At 39.3% G+C, this 19,062-nt stretch overlaps 1 protein-coding gene and 1 long non-coding RNA gene across 2 annotated transcripts in view; one reads left to right on the forward strand and one right to left on the reverse strand.

Moving 5' to 3' along the window:
* Positions 1 to 7,740: 7,740 nt before the first annotated feature.
* LOC121040746 (uncharacterized) lies at positions 7,741 to 10,892 on the reverse strand. Its single transcript, XR_005795420.1, has 2 exons — positions 10,763 to 10,892; positions 7,741 to 7,909 (listed from the first exon to the last, which is right to left on the reverse strand). It is a non-coding gene; the product is annotated as an uncharacterized LOC121040746 (long non-coding RNA).
* Positions 10,893 to 11,971: 1,079 nt separating this feature from the next.
* The window catches only part of TSPAN8 (tetraspanin 8), a 32,796-nt gene continuing 25,705 nt past the window's right edge, over positions 11,972 to 19,062 (forward strand). Inside the window, exon 1 of the mRNA XM_040491424.1 lies at positions 11,972 to 12,430. Coding sequence (XP_040347358.1) covers positions 12,371 to 12,430 — 60 coding nt within the window. The 5' untranslated portion in view covers positions 11,972 to 12,370. The remainder of the gene's footprint in view (positions 12,431 to 19,062) is intronic.

Consider the following 19,062-nt stretch of genomic DNA (forward strand, 5'->3'; position numbering starts at 1 on the left):
TAAACCTACAACTGCTCTATAAAAATAAAGTCTATGAATTAAAAAAAAATAGTAAAGAGGAAGACGGTGATTGGGAGAGCAAATTCATTAATTTGACAGTTTTGAGTTTGAGGTCCTGAGATATATAAAGATATCAGTAAGGCACATAAAGCAATTAAACAGTCAGAGGGTCAAAAGTGACCCACCAAGGAAGGCCAACAAAATACTGGGTAAAAGAGCAACAAAACTGATAACAATAATTTATCCTGGTGGTGAGAATAGAGGGACCACCACATTCAGAATACAGCTTGTATCTGACTGATATACCTCTTGAAAGACATGCCATATCTAGGCCTCAAGCCTCCAGCAAGTTTGAGAGGAACTCGCCCTGTTGTCATCATTAACTTCTAGTTTTGGAAGAACTCATTTTCTTTTTCTTCTGGAGAGTAATCTAACATGTCCCAAATTGGTCTTTATTCTCTGAGAATACCATTGTAATCAAAGCATGGGCCAAAGTGGCCTTGTCCCACAGTAGATGCTCATAGAATATTGTTCTTTTATACATATCTGTCTGCTTGCATAATCTCCTGATATAATTAAGCCCCCTTTCCCTATCCTGAAAAATTGCGTAAGTATTTGTTTGGTCCTTGATCACTGACTTCCCCTTTATGTATTTAGACTCTGTCTCTACCCAGCTGGCATAGAGCTTATACCTTTCTGGCTCCCCTCTGATATGACCCAAAGCAGATCTTAAATGCCATCTGCAAGCCTGTCTGTTGGCATCTGTCCAGTTATCTGTCTTCTCAGATTTGAATTGAAACTCATATTTAAATTGAAATTAAAAAATTTAATTTTCTGGATAGCTAATATATTTGCATAGTTCAAAAATCAAAAGCAAATAAAAGATATACCATGAGAAGTCTTGCCTCCACTCCCTAGTCATTCCTTAACCTTAAGTTTCCTTGTTTATTTAGGTATTTTATAATTATGTATGTGTAACCAAGTCTGAGCTCGTTCTGCTCACCGTATGACAGGCTGATGAGTTGAGAGGCAAGATATTGGGGTAAGGAAAGCAACTTTATTTGGAAAGCCAGCAAATCGAGGAGATAGTGGACTATTGTCCCAAAGAAGTATCTCCCGTCAGTATGAAATTTGGGCTTCTTTTGTCAGTGAAAGGGAGAAGCAGGACGGGGTTGGATTCAAAAGGTGACTGACATCTGTAGGCATCTAAGGAAGGTCATGTAACTTCTTCATCCTTAGTTGATCTTTGCGTACGGCATCTGGTCATGTCATTCCTATAAATCTTAAACATAGCATAGGTAGTTCTGTATGTACCTTTCTTATCTCCTTGGGTGAAGTAGGTTTGGGGTAGAGTGGTATTTGCAAATGTTAGCTGTAACATGCCAATGTGCAGGGTTAAACAGAACTTTCTAAGCTATACATCATAGCAACAAAGGAAATAGAAGCAATATGGAGTCAGACATGCTAAGTTTCTCCCTGTTACATGTATATTTCTGTAAGTTGCCTAAGAAGGTTGTTCTTTCTGGAACATGGTATGATATAGCTATTAAAATTCTGACCATTAGTTTTCCTTAACTTCCCATTTAATACTGTTAATATTTGATTGGATTTATTAATTCTGTTGACAAGTAATGTTTCTTTCTTATTAATATCTATTGTGCAAGTTACGATTCTTAGTTACCAAAGCATTTGAGAGGAAATTTACCTAAGAACTTAAAAGAATTTAGTATCCAAGAAACTCTATATTTCTACTTTTCCTGTTATATATTGCAGTTTACTAACCTGTGATCTGCATTTATGATTTCCTACAGACTTTTATAGAATGAATGAAGAGTTTAATTCTACATGGTACAACATCATAATTTTAATGGTACATATGTTAAGAAACCCTCCAATTTAATTTACGTGGGAACGTATTTCCACATCCCTCTGAAATTCCCAGTGAGTGCTCCCCTTTACAGTGAAACTTGAAATAATTGTCTAAATGATTTTACTTTCATACTTCTCATTCCTTCTTCAACCCTTTCTAATTGGACTCTGTCTTTACTATGTGATTAAGACTAGTCTTCTCTCAAAGGCAGCAGTAATCTCCATGCTGCCCAAACCAGTGGTGATCGGGAGTGCTCATATTTCCAGACCTCTTGACATCTGCCCTATCTCTCCATAAGACACTTTCCTTTTCTCGCTTCCTGGAGACCACTCTGCTAGTTTTCCTCTTGCATCACTTGTAACTGCTTTTTAGTCTGATGTACTTACTCCTTTGTTAAACTTTAAATATTGGTATGCTGCAGGAATTGGGCCAGGGTTCTCATGTTTTATCTATGTATGGCTTCTCCTTAGATCATCTTATCCAGTACTTTGGCTTTAAATATCTCCCATGTGGCAAAGATGCCCAGGTTTATATCGGGCTCTGACTTTGTCCCCGAATTCCAGATTCATATAGTCAGCTGCCTACCTGACATCTGCACGTGGATGTCTAATAGGCATCTCAATTCTGAGACGTTCAAAACAGAACTTCTCCCTCAGTTGTCTCCATCTTTGTGGCATCACTATCCACCAAGTTATTCACATTAAAATCTTGCCATCCATGTTCCTCTCTTTCTCTCCCCTCTCAATGTTCATCTCCCCTCTAAAGTCTTGAATCCAATCACTTCTCTTCCTCTACAGTGCTGTCACCCTAGACCAGCCACTAGCATCTTCTGCCTGGATCACTGCATCATGTCACTGCAACTGCTTGAAACCTGCTGTATTAATTTGCTAGGGCTGCTGTTACAAATTACCACAGACAGGGTGACCTAAATAACAGAAATTAATCTTCTTGAAATTTTGGGTGTTAGAAGTCTGAGATCAAGGTGTCAGCAGGGTGGATTTCTTCTGTGGTCTCCCTCCTTGGCTTGTAGGAGGCTGTCTTCTCTTTGTGTCTTGACATAATCACTCCTCTGTGTATGTCTGTGTCCTAATTTCCTCTTATTATAAGGACATTAATCATATTGGTTGAAGGCCCATCTTACTGACTTCATTTTACTTCAGTTGTCTCTTTAAAGACTTTGTGTCCAAATATAGCCACATCTTGTTTGTTTGTTTATTATTTTGAGATAAAAACTTAACATGAGATCTATTAACAGATTTTCAGTGTCCAATAAGTTATTATTGCATATAGGCCCAATATTGTAAAACTGAAACTTGATGCCTCCTGATAAATAACTCCCCATTTTGCCCTCCTGCAGTCCCCAGCATTTTGGTCTCTGATTTTTATGAATTTGATTATTTTAGGTACTTCATTTAAGTGGAATCCTGTAGTACTTGCTTATCTTTCTGTGTGTGGCTTAGCTCACTTAGCATAATGTCCTCAAAGTCCATCCCTGTTGTCACATAGTGCACAATTTCCTGTTTTTAAAGCTGAATATTATTTCATTTTATGTTTGTATCTCATTTTCTTTATTTATTCATATGCTGATCACAATTTAGGTTGTTTCCTCATCCTAGCTAATGTGAATAGTGCTGCATTGGACATGTAGTACAAATATATCAGTGAAAACCTGATTTCAATTCATTTGGATATATGCCCAGAAGTGGGATGGTTGGATGATACAGTAGTTCTATTTTTATTTAGTTGAAGAACCCCCATACAGTTTTCTATAGTGGCTGTACCATTTGCATTCCCACTAATAGTATGTAAGAGTTTTATTTTCTGCACATCCTCACCAAAATTTGTTAAGTTCTTGGATTTTTTTTTTTTTGATGATAACTGTCCTAACAGGTGTTGGGTGATATCTCATTGTGGTTTTGATTTGCATTTCCCTTATGGTTAGTGACTAAGCATTTTTTCATATGCCCGTTGGTCATTTGTATGTCTTCTTTGGAAAAATTTCTACTCAAGTCCTTAGCACATTTTAAAATTGGGTCTAAGCTCCAACACTGGTAGGTCAGTTTACTGGGGAGGACCCTCAAAAAAGAGTACTGGATAGGCAAAGCAACCTCTACTTTACCTGGGAGTAAAGCCGGGAGCTGGGAGATCTCCTTCTGACCATGTGACATGGCACCAGGGGAAGCAACTCTAGGAGGAAAGTGTCCTGAATCTCCTTACTGACATCAATAAATCTGCTTTTGTGATTGCCCAGCATTCAAGAGCCTTTCACTTAATTTCTAGATTTCCCATAAAGAGCATTTGTTCATGAATTGTTGCTTAATTGGTCTGTTTGTGGGCAGAAGGATGGTCCAGGGCCTCCTACCCCAGCATCTTTCTGATCTTGCTAATATAGTCACATTCTGAGTTATTGGGGATTAGGACTTTAGCATGAATTTTGGGGAGCACGATTCTGTCCATAACACCTACCCTACATTTCTAATCACATTTAAATATATCCACTCTCTTTTCCCTATCTTACACCTCTCTATAGGATCTGACCTGAATCTGCTTCTGATTTCATCTCAGACCTTGCCCCCCATTAACTCATTATGTTACATACACATCAGCCCTTTTCCTCCAGCATGCCATGTTTGTGCTCACCCTAGGGTCTTTGTACTATCTGTTGCCTTTGTGTGGAATTTTCTGACCATACATCTTAACATGGCTTGTGCCTTTTTCTCATGCAAGACTCTGTTTCTTTGTTTACAGTGTATTCATTTTTAATAATAAGGGTATCACTTGAGAGCTTACTTTGCATAAGGCATTGTGCTAAACATTTATATGTCCTATTTGATAGAAACAACACGCATAGTGGTTGAAAATTTCATAGTTTGGAGCTAGACTGCCTGGGTTCACATCCAGGCTTTGTTACAAACTATGGGAATTCAGGAAAGTTATTTAACTTTTCTCTGCCTCAATTATTTTATCCTCACGGAGACCATTTATCTTTATTCCAAACAATTTGAACCTACAGAAAAGTTACAAGACTGATACAAAGAATCCCCATGTTTCCCTGCCAAGAGATCCCAGTCATGTTGAGTAATTTCACCAGTAACAACTTTTTTTATAGCAAAGGCTCTAATTCAGGATCACATTTCCCCCAAGTTACGTGTCTCTCACCAGTCTCTTTGAATATGGAATAAGTCCTCAGTCTTTCCTAACTTTCCTTGTCTGAGCATTTAAATGATTTCAGGCAGTTATCTCATAGAATGCCCTTGATTTGGGCTTGTTTTGTGCTTCCTCATGATTTGACCCAAGTCAGGACTCAGTTTGAATGTCAAGTTTTCAAGCTTCCACCTAATGTAAAGTATTTGCCTCAGTTACTTTGCAACACGAGATCCTGCCATTTTTCTCTTCTTAGTGTTTTCTTGCATAGTTATTTGTATATTTGTTTGTGTGTGTGTGTGTGTGTGTGTGTGTGTGTGTGTGTGTCAAGTTGGTGGAATATAAAGTTCATAAGGACATTGTGGACTTTAATTTTCTTTTGCAGTGTTGCATCCTAGCACATGTGGTGATTATATCTGCTAGTCACTGTGGTAGGCAGTAGGAATATAATGGGGAACACAAACAGGTGCTCTTTGTTATTCTTAAAAAATAAGTTAGAAAATATAGTTAGATAACTTGCTATTTAGACATTCGGTCAATGCATATTTATTGAACACCTACTATGTTCTGAACCCAAGGGATATGTTATTCTGTGAACAACACAGAAAGTGCTCCTGATCCCCTGAAATTTACATTCCAGAAAGGAAGCAGACAATAATAGGAATAAATAAATATGTAATGGTGTGAGTGGAGAGGATGAACCATCTAGCTCTTATAGATGAAGAGGATTCCAGAAAGAGGAGGAAGTGGGAAGGCCCTGAGTCGGGAATATACTTGGCAAGTCTGAGGATCAACAAGGAGTCCGCTGTGGCTGGAGCAGCATGAGCAGCATGAGTGAGGGTGAAAGTGGGAGGAAATGGGGTCAGTGAGGCAGCCAACGGCCCATCTTGTGTGGCTTTGGATTTGATTCTAATTGTGATGGGAATCCATTAGAGCGTTCAAAGCATGGGAGTGACATAATCCTTTACTGCACAGAGAATTGCTTTATGAACTATTTCCTTTTCAGAGAGCTCCTTAGGGGATTGGCTGAGAATCTGTGATTCTCAAGAAACTTGAAATTTCTGGCTATTTCTTATACATCAGGCCCTGAACTGGTAGCTAGAAATCCTGGAATGTGTTCCCAGATTTGCACATTCCTTTTTGAGGGACCTTGGCTAGGCCAATCTTCCTGGCTTAACAGCACCTCTTCACACTCGTGGATTCAAGAAACCATGAAGAGTGAATAGGAAACAGAGCAGAGCACTTACGGGAATTTTCTGGCTATCTGAAGCCTCAAGTATGAATATGGTATAAATAAATTAGTATGCAGAAAGAGTCTGGCCCTATTCCACAATTAGAAAAAAATCAGTAAGTTCTCTTTTGGAATATTTTCTTAAGGTTTAATGATTAGTGTAGGCTAAATGAGAGGTCAACTTGATTGTGTAGAAAGCAAAAACAATTCCTCAGCTTTGTTTTACCCATAGACACTTTAATGACCCCAAGAGTATCTTACTTAAAATTTCTTTGACTTCCTCACATGATTCGCCTACGGATGAAGCATTTTCTGAATAAATCAATATGCTAGTAATAAAATAATTACTGGGAAGAGTTAGGGAAGGATACTTTAATACCTGAATATAAGTGAAAAATGGAACTCGAAGAGAATTCTGGGAGAAATGGTGTATTCCATTTCTGGAAATAGTGCATTTAGATATTATATTCCTAAATATGTATAGTTTTATTTGATATGGATTGAGATTGGGGTGATCCATTTAAACAGTATGATAGAGGGGCGCCTGGGTGGCGCAGTCGGTTAAACGTCCGACTTCAGCCAGGTCACGATCTCGCAGTCTGTGAGTTTGAGCCCCGCGTCAGGCTCTGGGCTGATGGCTCAGAGCCTGGAGCCTGTTTCCGATTCTGTGTCTCCCTCTCTCTCTGCCCCTCGCCCGTTCATGCTCTGTCTCTCTCTGTCGCAAAAATAAATAAACGTTGAAAAAAAAATTAAAAAAATAAAAACAAACAAACAAACAAACAAACAAACAAAAAAACAGTATGATAGTGAAGAAAATGCAGCCAGGCACGGTCGTTGTGGGAACGATGGTTTAGGTGTTTATCCACAGGTTTTCTGGTTTTCTCAGTTTTGCTTTCTCACGGTAAGGGAAAATCAAGTCTTTCAAGTGCTCAGGGAAAATATAAATAGGACTCTCTGTAGTTTAAAAAAAAAATTCAAAACAGAGTCTGAGTTGTTTTCTACCTGGGCTTAATTTGGGATATATTTGGTGCTTCTTATAAAGGTGTGAAATGGAAGTTTGGGATTTCCTCATAAATGACCTTTTACAGCGACCTTCTGTTATTTTATTTTCTCCTGGGAACTAGAATAGCCATGCAATACATTCCCACTGTGTGAGGTTGAATAAACCTTTCTAATTTAGAATCAGTCACTTGTGAGATCCTAATTAGCATTATGAGTAAAACGTCTATGTTTATTTCTGACCAGTCATGGGATACGCCTGTGTTAAATTCAGTGTAACGTTTTGTTGGCTCTTTCAGTTTGAGAAACTGGTGTCTGATATAAGCATGAAACATCCCCACCCGCGTATTTTTTCTTTTTCTTTTTTAAATTCTGTGTTGGTGGCCTCTGCTCATTTCCCTACCTCTTAATCACTGTTACCTCAGAGCCTAATCATGCCTGGCAGCTAATGTGTACCTTGTGAGCTGACCAAACAAAGGAATGATTCAGAGAGAACTCAGAGAAAAGCAGGTTGGCATTTACACTTTAAACTTAAAAAGCAAACAGCCAGGCAAATTCAGCACGAAAATGGAGTATCCAATGATCCTGGGCTGGAGATGACAGAGCTCTGTTTTGTATTCTTCATTCTCCTGTTAAGTATTCTAGTCTGTATGTGGGCACACATCCTGATTTGGAGAGAAGGAAAATAGGATTGACCTCGGAGAAACCAACCAGTAAAATCTATAGGACTGGACCAAGAGGGCAATCATTTTTAAGTGAAGAATTTAAAAAATATGTAAAATGCAATTAAAATGTGATCTTGGAAGCAGGACTGAATTGTAATTATGGTCGAGTAAATGGATACCCAATGTTCACGTCCTCTTGCCTGGGGATAGACTGTGATCACAGAGAGGGCATGGACTGAACAGAGGACAGAGAAGGCATCTGGAGGAGAAGGAGTTTGTGGTTTGTCACAGCAATGTTCATGGAGAGGCTGCTGCCTCTGCTGAGGGTGTCATTGGTGGGTTTGGCTGTGGGATCCCTGAGATGGTGCTAGACTCATCAGCCTATCAAATCTTAGCAATGCATCCACCGACTCCTTTACTGAATTTCCCCTCCAAGAGACCACGTGTGTATGCTCTGGCTTCCGTGCTGCTTTCTGACAGGGAGTGGTTTTTCTGGTCAGCCACTGTCTTATGCTGGATGGCTTAATGGGTACATTTCTCACCATAAACTAAGAAATTGACATTCTGGCTCCTGTGAGATCATTGAAAGTGAATCTGTCCTAAGAAGCAGATCACTTCAGGAAAGGTTGGCAAAGCTGAGCTTCGGGGGCTGTCAAGCCAAGGACCCGACCCTGGACCCCAACGAGCAACTGGGCCCTTTCTCATCTTACTGCAAAGCGTGAAGAGAGTATAAACACTATAGTGAGATCTAATAAGAATTCATGGGCATCTCTAATCCATCATGGTCAACACTGCATTTGTAATCACTGTACTATTTTGCCTCAATCTTCACTAATGAACACTTAAAAATGGATTTTGGTGATCTAAGGTCTATTTTCTTATGCACGTTTTCATATTTTTCTTTTTGTAACCAATATGGTTAGTGACTTTATGTCTAGGTACAAATCATGACAATTTTAGAGCGAAAATATCTGTAAAAGAGGAAGAATATTCATTGGCTATCCATTGTTCATGAACACCATTTTGGTACTTTACAAAGACAATTCTAAGTCATTTATTTTTGAGCTGGAATTAACACCACAAATAGATATTGTTGTTTCAAAATTTCCTGCAATGGAAGGAGACAGATCATTCTCATACCAGATGCTTCCCATCCCCAGTGGGAATATGCAAGAGGTTTTTATGAGCTAGGCTCCATAAGCACACAGGATAGGAAGCATAGAGTATTATGTTCAAATGAAAACAGAAGAAAAATGCTGGTCTTGGGAATGTTGGAATTGGCCTAGAGGACAAGAGCCAGGCCTCTGCTCCTGTGAAAGGGATCATAAAACCTGTAAGTGAGCAACCTTTATTTTCCAAAACTAGGAAAAAGTTTTTTTTTTTCAAAATGAGAAATGCTAAAGAGCATCAGAACTTTCTCTTCACTCTAATTATTTAGAATGCATGACCTCATGTCTTCATGTACTTACACACCCACACCTAAGTAGTCATAAGGAAGAGAAACTTCAACATCATTTCTCTCGCTAGTGCTATTAGCCTTTGAGGAAATTAATATTTACAATGCTATTAAAAAACAATATAGTATATAGTGACAGTGATGATGGGAAAATATATAACATAAAATAGAATATAATCTTTTCTCTGGGAGGTGGGTAGAGGACAGCTTGCCCTGTGCTATCAGTGCCATTCTAAGAAATCTGAAATTTTTCCTGACAGGAAGCCATCTTTAGAATGTTTTTTAAAATGTTTATTTATTTTTGAGAGAGACAGAGAGAGAGAGAGAGAGACACGCTCGTGTATGCACACGCACACACACACACACACACACACACACACACACACAGTGTGAGTGGGGGAGGGGCAGAGATAGAGGGAGACGCAGAATCTGGAGCAGGTTCCAGGCTCTGAGCTGTCAGCACAAACCTGACATGGGGCTTGAACCCACACAGTGAAATTATGACCTGAGCCAAAGTCGGGAGCTCAACTGACTGAGCCACCCAGGAGCCCTTTAGAATGGTTTTTTTTTTTTTTAATTTTTTTTTTCAACGTGTTTTATTTTATTTTTGGGACAGAGAGAGACAGAGCATGAACGGGGGAGGGGCAGAGAGAGAGAGGGAGACACAGAATGGGAAACAGGCTCCAGGCTCTGAGCCATCAGCCCAGAGCCCGACGCGGGGCTCGAACTCACGGACCGCGAGATCGTGACCTGGCTGAAGTCGGACGCTTAACCGACTGCGCCACCCAGGCGCCCCTAGAATGGTTTTTAACCAGGAAAATTACATAGTCAATAAGTATTCATGAAAAGAATTATGGGAAGGGAAAAAGAGAAAATTCTGGAGTGTTAAGGCAGATAAGAGGGGGAAGAGACTGGCAGGAAAACTAATTAAGATTCTAGTGGAATGGCCCACGTATGAGATGATAACAGGTTGAATAATGACAGTAGGTAAAGGAGAGATGGGGGAACCAGATTTGAAGGAAATTGAGGAGCTCCGTGAACTGTGGGGAGTGACTGGATACCAGGCAAGAAAAAAAGAGGACCACAAAGGGATTCCACAATATTTAGCTTGGGCAAGTTTTATGTGATCATAACATTTACCAGGATAAGAATTCAGAAGAATGAACTCCTTCATACAGATTTTGAATTGGACTGGGGATTCTTTTACAAAGAGTAATTTTTCTGTAAAACACATCCATTGATTTTTATGTTTCAGGGTTCCACAGTGATTTAACTAAGGCTTATATTCTTTACAAGCAGATTTAAAAAAGTATATTCCAAACTGAAATTTGTTAAGTACTCAATACATTCTTGTCAACAAAACAGCATTTTTATCTGTATATTTCTTTTGATTTTACCTCTAAATGATAATCATTTGTAGGACTCCAAATCCATTTGGTTTTTCAGTTCAATCAAAAACTCTTTCTTCTTTCAGCGATGGATATGCACTATATGCACTATTATCTCAGTAGAAGTAGGAGTGAAATTATTTCCATTTTCTAGAAGAAATAGCATAGAACACCAACAATTTTAATGATTATTTAAATATTAAGCCATTCTTTTTGAACTAATCCTAAATTTGGCCTTAGCACTAAACATTATTGGCGCTCATACATTAAAAATACATTTTGTTCATAGTCAGGGAGTGGAATTGTTTCAAAAGCACCTTTGTATGTTCATGAAAAGTAGAAAAATATTCTTCCAACTAATCCATTTTTTTTTTACAAGCCCACACTTGCTTATTGTACAGAACTTAACAAAGATTTAAAGAGGTATTTCCCCCAACAGCATTTTGAAGTATGGGGTTCTTTCCTTTAGGGGGAAAAGAACTCCCTTTTAGATGCAGGATGTGAAAATTAGCATGACCCAAATTGTTTATACAAAAGCAGTCCACACCTCCCTGATTAGGTCAGAGAATTTTGCCTTTACCTGCAGCAGCTGCCTTCTATTAGCACTAGAAACAAACTGTACCATCTATGGTCGCTGAACTGTGAGCACCTTCACATTTTGATTTTTTTTTGTGTTTTGTCCGAGAGGACCCAGAATCCAGAAACTGGGTTGGTGGAGAGGAGCTGTTGCTAGGTATAACTTATCAGAGAATGGTAAGTACAGTGCCTGCCTTAACAGTAAACTGAACTATCAAAATAGCTGCACATTATAAAATGAACATAATGGGGCAGTCAGAGAATGACTCCCGAATTTTTTTTCTTTTCCACTGTAAGAAATAAAGATAAAAACCGTATGGTCTTATCATAGGCAGGGCAATCTCTTCTTTCTCACTTCCTCTATGAGTCACTCATAGCAGCTCCGTGTGGACTTGTTTTGAGTTTTCGTTCAGAGGCTTTGCAAGGTGGTACCTGTAATGGTCGTTCCCACTCTTCTGGGGTTAAGAATGAAAGGTGGCTACGTGTAAGCCTTCAGATTTTGCAGATTTCTCGATGTGTTTTATTGCACCCGGAAGAAATTGTGCATTGTTGAGAAAATACAATGCAAAAACGAGTTGAGACACAATGCCCCTTTATCTGTAAGCAAAACCAGTCTTACTTCTCTAAAGTGGAAATAGAGAGCAGGGAAGTTGTGGGTTCTGAAATCCAACAACCAAGTATCGCTGTGCCACTCTCTCCCCGACCCAGCGCCACTCCTTAACTTGATATCTGTTTACTTTAGAGGAGGCAGTTTTGGAGAAAGGATCATAAATATCCTGGCCCAGTGCCCCAGGAGCCATGACAAGCAAAAGAACATAGTCGCCTAGAGATAGCCCTTGTGATATTTAAATGTGTGGGTTAATTTTTTATCCACTTTAATAACTGGATTATTCCCCTCCACCCCTCCTTTGCTTTCTATTTCTGCTCGGAAGCCGTGGGCACAGAAATCTCTGCAGGCAGATTACTCCTGAGCATATTGCAGGACAATCCTATAACCAACAGATACATTTGCAGCATCTGGATTCCTGATCTTTCTTCGACATGGCAGGTGTGAGTGGCTGTTTAAAATATTCTATGTTTATCTTCAACTTCTTGTTCTGGGTAAGTGTTTTCTTTTTTTCCTAATTATCAATTTTATGCAAGAAAGGGGATCTTGATATCAATAGCACAAATAAGAACAGACTCTGCACTAGAGAAATAGGAGGAGGAAGAAAATGTATTTTCCATTTACTTGTTTGGATTTGTTTGTTCTTTCTTTGGTTATTTCAGTAATTGAAAATGAGCCAGTGACTCAAGAAAGTAGACTTCAGGATCTGCGAGGGTAAACATTTCATAAATGTTTTGATATTGTTGCAAAACAATCACAGAAGAAAAAATACCCTTTAATTAAAGGACAACTATTCTTAGTTGTATATCATATGGGCCTCCCTAGTTTTAAGGACCTTGTGGGAAAAATTTGGTCTGATTCCACCAGAACCCAGCCCCTGAATTCTAATCTTTACATCTGGGTCTGAAACAGGTGAGCGGTGGGTTGTCAGATGATAGACATGAGGAAGGGATCGTTTTCAGAGACCCAAAGAAGAAACAGTGAGTCATAAAATAACTTGAGAGGGAAACAATAAAATTGTTTAATCAAGGACAAATTAAACTTTCATCATGGAAAAAATAAAAATTAAACTTACTAGGTTTATATCAACCACTGAAAGTCAGTATTTTGATTTTGATGTGTCATCACCCCACCTTTTAATCAACAGCGTTGGTATTTTAGCAGGTTCTTAGGTGGTTTTTTTTTTTTTGAAAGCTTATTGACATAAGACAGCAAATAAGTTGGTAAGTAGCATCAAATGTTAAAAAATGGAAAAATAAGATCTGGAAGGCCAAAGGTAAAAGGCAGGCTGGGATGTTGGAAAATTGCCATTATCACTTTTAGTATATATGGTACAGTTAAAGATTGTTCAGAAGTAAATCATTAAAAATAGCCCAAAGTTCTTAAATGAAAAAGTCATTTTGTATACTGAATTAAAAAATGGCTTATGCGGTGTAAGCAGGAGAGAATTCTGGTTTGTTTTTTACCTGGTTACCTTTGGTAAACAGGCAGCTGGTATCTATGTTAGTAAATTTCTGTCCAATTAAAATAATGATGTACCTAATTAATCTCAATTGCAGGAATACAGTCTTATTGTCCAAAATTACTTTCATTCAATGTCAGTAGCCCTAATGACTACAGATGAAATATTGATGAAGTAAGCAAATGAGGATATAAATAAATAAAATAAAATAAAGAAGAAAATTTGTCTTTTACTTCCTCTTTTCCCTAGGAAAAATGGGCTGCTTTTGCAAATATTAAATGTAGGTCATGAGTATATACCGGTTTTTTAAAGTTACTCCAGATTAATTTCTTCCCTTGAAATATTTAAAATTGGTTAAAGCTTGAGAGTAGAAGATAAACAAAGGAATGTCTCTGTACTTTTGATTGGCCTTGTTTGTAGCTTTTTGTTACGGAGAATTTTGAACATTCACAGAACAGAAAAGGATAATCAACCCATCACCCAGCCCCAACAGCCATCATGACAATCCTTCCGGGTGCTCTCATCCACTTTCTCCACCCTATATAAATTGAAGCAAATCCTAGATATTTCACCTATAAATATTTTAATATATATCTCTAAAAGAGAAATAATTCTTTAAAAAATATAACCACAGTGTTAAAATTTAATAAGAATTTCTTAATCGATTATGAAATATCCACCTAGGGTTTAAATTTTTAATTGCTTCATACATATTCTTTGAATCAGAATCTAAATAAGGTTCAGACATTGTGATTGGTTGATATATCCTTTATGTCCATTTTCATCTTTAGGTTCCCCTTCTGTCTTCATCTCTTTCTCCCCACCTTGAAATTTTATGAATTGGTGTCATTGTTTGTGTTATCACATTACCCACAGGCTGGAGTTTGCTATTTACATATCCATGGTATAGTTTATCATGTTCCCCTGTCCTCCGTATTATCTCCAATCTAGTGATGGCATTTGTCACCTTGAAAAGATTCAGGTTGCTATTTGGGTAGGAGCACAACTACTTTATAAGTGACGTTGTGTTCTTTCTTCACACACTCTCTGACCATGTCACATTTTGTGATGTTAGTTGCCACTGATGCTGGAGAACCTAAGAATCAGTCCATTAAGAGTTCCAAACTGGTGATACTCTGTGCTCGCTTCGGCAGCACATATACAAACTGGTGATACTCTATGTCTATCACCTTTTCTTCATTTATTAGCTGGAATATTTTCAATAAAGAGAAACTTGGCATTTACTGATTGGTTACCAGTAGTATCCAGTTTTTATTAAAAAAAAAAGGCAGCATAAAGGCTTCTTACTCTTCAGTTAACAAAATGATGGGTTAATTTGCAGGATCATACAACAGTAATAAGCAAGTATTTCTGTAAGTAGCCTTCTGATATAGTAGATTTAAACTCTATCACCATTCTTATCTTTGTTGATGTGCAATTTGTTTTACCTTTGACCACTGGGGAGTATTTTCAGTGAGACCTTTTGACATGATCTCAACAACATAACTTCTTCCCCATTTGGTATGAAAAGATGTTCCAGGCTTACTTCACTAGTTCCTGCAATATACCTGGAATCGGTTTTTTTTTTTTAATTTTTTAAGGTTTCTTTATTTCTGAAAGAGAGACAGAGTGCGAGCGGGGGAGGGGCAGAGAGAGAGGGAGACACAGAATCTGAAATAGGCTCCAGGCTCTGAGCTGTCAGCACAGAGCCCGACGCGGGGCTCGAACTCACGGACCGGACCGTGAGATCATGACCTGAGCCGAAGTCAGCCGCTTAACTGACTGAGCCACCCAGGCGCCCCTGGAATCAGTTTTTTCTTCAAGAAGTCCTCATATTTGTTTTTAAGAAACTATGACCATTGTCTTTTTATGGTACACGACGTACATGGGCCATTTAAACAACCCAAATGTGAAAATGCTAATAAATGCATGGCTCCTATTTTAATAAGATGTTCCTTAGTAAGATGTTCTAAAGTGCCTAAACTGGTGGCAATCTTCAAATCACGAAATCATTAAAATATATTTGTTGCATAAAAACAGCATATAAATTGCCGGTTGCTATTAGGAATACATCAGAGGTCAATGTTTCATTAAATAGCTAATTGGGAATTTGAAATAGATCTGAATTTTAAATTTTTTTTTTCAACATTTTATTTATTTTTGGGACAGAGAGAGACAGAGCATGAACGGGGGAGGGGCAGAGAGAGAGGGAGACACAGAATTGGAAACAGGCTCCAGGCTCCGAGCCATCAGCCCAGAGCCCGACACGGGGCTCGAACTCCCGGACCGCGAGATCATGACCTGGCTGAAGTCGGACGCCTAACCGACTGCGCCACCCAGGCACCCCTAGATCTGAATTTTAAACTGAAATGATAAAGACACATTAGGAAAGGGGCATGCTATATGTTTAGGATTATATATGTAAGATTAGAGATCTGTACCATGCTGAACCTAGATATTGTCACTGCTTTCCTGGGGACCTCTGATTATTTTATGGTTGCTATTGTCTCTTTGTTTTCTGATAATGAATACAAAGTCTTTCTGATGCATTATATTTCAGTTAGACATTTCTAATTTCGCTGGGGTAAAAGGCCTTGTTCTTTCCATCAACATATTGGTACGACCTACAATCTCTATATGACATATCTTGAAGTGTAGTCTTTGAGTGAGAACAATGGTGGTAAAGACCAATGATAACTTCTCAGCCAACAGGTGACATCAATATTCTCATTCAAAATCTAGACAGCAGGAGTCTCTGAGGTTAGGGAATCACTGCTATTTCTATTCTCCCCTCTATCCCCCAGCCCAAAGTTCTCAGTTAGGATTTTATGACTCTTCATAGGAAATTAGCGATTTGTCACATTCCTAATGTTTACTTAAGTAAAAATTTTAATGGTCCCACTGATGTGGTTTTCTTATAGATATCCATGGCTTTATGTTTTCAAATGCATTCTTTCTGGTATAACTTGCAAAACTAAGCTTTTGCAAATTAGGGCCAGATGTTGAAATATCTCTGAGATATGCATATGGTCGTGTAAGCTAAACATACCAGTTTCTTTTGTGAGAGAACTTGAGATATGTCACATAAATAGGCAGCAATTTTCATTTGTCAGAATTAGCATTTGAAGAAGAACACGTGGAAGCAGAAATCATTCTTAATCACTGATGCTAGCATTTGATGTAAGTTTCAGTGAATGGAAGGTGCCGTAGAGAATGGATAAATTCCAGGTTCAAAGTCTATTTCTCCCAGTCTTGTGTGTGAACAGATGAGCCGCCCAAATTTTCTTGTGCTCCTCTCAGATATCTGAGAGGGAATATGGTAGATGCTGGGGCATATGGTAGATGCTCGGATATGGTAGTTGTCCAGATAAACACGGGACACAGCCGTTAGCCCAGGGATGCAGTGGAACCCCTGCCAGAAGTAGAGAGCTATGGAGAGGCCAGCCCTGTGTGCAGGAAAGCAGAGTGAAGCCACATTACCAATCCCAAATGAGGTAAGGGGAGAAGGAGAAGCCAGGTTGTAAAAACCAAATGTATCAGCAACTGCAGGAAGCCAGTGTGTGAAGCAGTGTGAAGAGAGCAGAAGGAAGTCAGAACTTGGAGAGAGTCCAGGAACCAGACTTTTGATATTCCTCATTGTATTTTATGTGGTGCCTGGGTCTCTTGGCTGGCTGTGCTGAGAGCAATGAAGACAGTTAAGGCAGACATAACTGAGATAGGGGAACCTTAAAAAATCAGGCCCAGGGGCCCCTGGGTGGCTCAGTTATTTGAGCTTCTGACTCTTGATTTCAGCTCAGGTCATGATCTCAGGGTCGTGGGATTGAGCCCCATGTTGGACTCTGTGCTGAGTGTGGAGCCTGCTTAGTACTCTCTCTCTCCTGTCTATGCCTCTCTCCGCTTATGCCTCTCTCCCTCACTCCTGTGCTCTCTCTCTCTCCCAAAAAACAAAGAAAGAAAGAAAGAAAGAAAGAAAGAAAGAAAGAAAGAAAGAAACAATCAGGCCCAATTAGATTACATCCTGTCAGTTGTTGAAATCTCCCATGATAAAGACTTGACTGTGGCTAGAATGTGTGAACTTTTTATATACAGTGGCTTTCTGACACTGTGCCATCAGTGTAGAATTACAACAATGACAGAAGCCCAGTGTAGAATTACAACATGGAAGCCCAGTGGTTGAGAGTTCAGACTGAACCTCAGCTCCTTCATCACTAGCTGTGTGACCTAGGGGAAATTAGTTAACTTCTCTGTGCTTTAAAGTTCTTCATCTTTAAAACTGGGGATCATAGTAGTATCTACTTCATGGCGTTGCTGGGAAAGTCGTTGATTGAGTTAATGCATAGGAAATAACTCAGAACAACGCAAAAGAAATGTCCAAGAAACGGACATTTCGACCAATGTTGTATAGACATTTTTATGAGACAAAAATATGAAAGTACTCTGTGTAGTGATAAATCAATTCCAATGTTGGAGTTTGAAACAGAGGAGGAAATAAGATGGCAAGAATTATGATGAAGGCAGAAATTCTTCTATTACAAATTAGGGGAATGGAAAGGAAGCATATTTTTATAAGCCGACTTGAGATGTAAATCCTCAATTCACTCTACATTGCTCTGTGGCCTGGAACATGTCCGTTGACTTTTCTGTGCCCCAGTCTCTGTATTTGTAAAATGAGGATGATAATTTTACCCAGCAGAGTTAATTGTGAAGATTAAATAAGATACTTTCTCAAAGCCTATAACCAAGGACTGTCATGCAATAATAGTTCAATGAATGCAATTTTCCTCAATTCCAACCATTATATTGCTTTTTCATTTTAAGTATTAGAATCTGGTATGGTGGGGCGCCTGGGTGGCGCAGTCGGTTAAGCGTCCGACTTCAGCCAGGTCACGATCTCGAGGTCCGTGAGTTCGAGCCCCGCGTCAGGCTCTGGGCTGATGGCTCAGAGCCTGGAGCCTGTTTCCGATTCTGTGTCTCCCTCTCTCTCTGCCCCTCCCCCGTTCATGCTCTGTCTCTCTCTGTCCCAAAAATAAATAAATAAACGTTGAAAAAAAAATTAAAAAAAAAAAAAGAATCTGGTATGGTAACATTTTATACCTCATTGGCTTTTAAAACTTAAATATTATTTTAGCCCTACTCTGGTCCTCTTCTCGCCTCATGGGGCAAGGGATCGGCGGGGCTAGAGAACTATGCTCACTCTGAGCCTGGCCTCCACTTTGGGGACTTGGGACCCCAAATTTCCCTTCCCAAATGGCTCCAAACCTGTGTCCAGAGTCTGCACAGGCCCTTCTCCTGAAGCGATCAAGGGGGGCTGTTTGGCAGAAGGGGAGCAGGTTGTAATGGAGCTGGCTTGCACTGAGGTATCCACACTCATTCCTATCATGTCCCTCAGAGTTCAGGACGGAACCGGAAGTGAGGGCCTGGGCGGGGCTGGCTCTCCCCAGGCCACCAGCTGCTGGTAGCAGATTCTGGGGAGTCAGAGCATTCTAAATCAAACCTCATCTTCCAGGTCATTAAGTGGGCACCCTTGTCAAGGTTGAAGCTAGGAAACATTTTATATATGTTTATTACTGTGAATTCTAACTTCTCAATATAGAGACCTGTGGTCTGTGGACCGTCTGTGATTTGTGTCCTTGCCCCCCGGGGGGGCCCTGCAAACGTATGTTC

The sequence above is a fragment of the Herpailurus yagouaroundi genome, unplaced genomic scaffold (genome assembly GCF_014898765.1).
Source record: "Herpailurus yagouaroundi ecotype Mexico unplaced genomic scaffold, PumYag 182, whole genome shotgun sequence".
Taxonomy (NCBI): domain Eukaryota; kingdom Metazoa; phylum Chordata; class Mammalia; order Carnivora; family Felidae; genus Herpailurus; species Herpailurus yagouaroundi.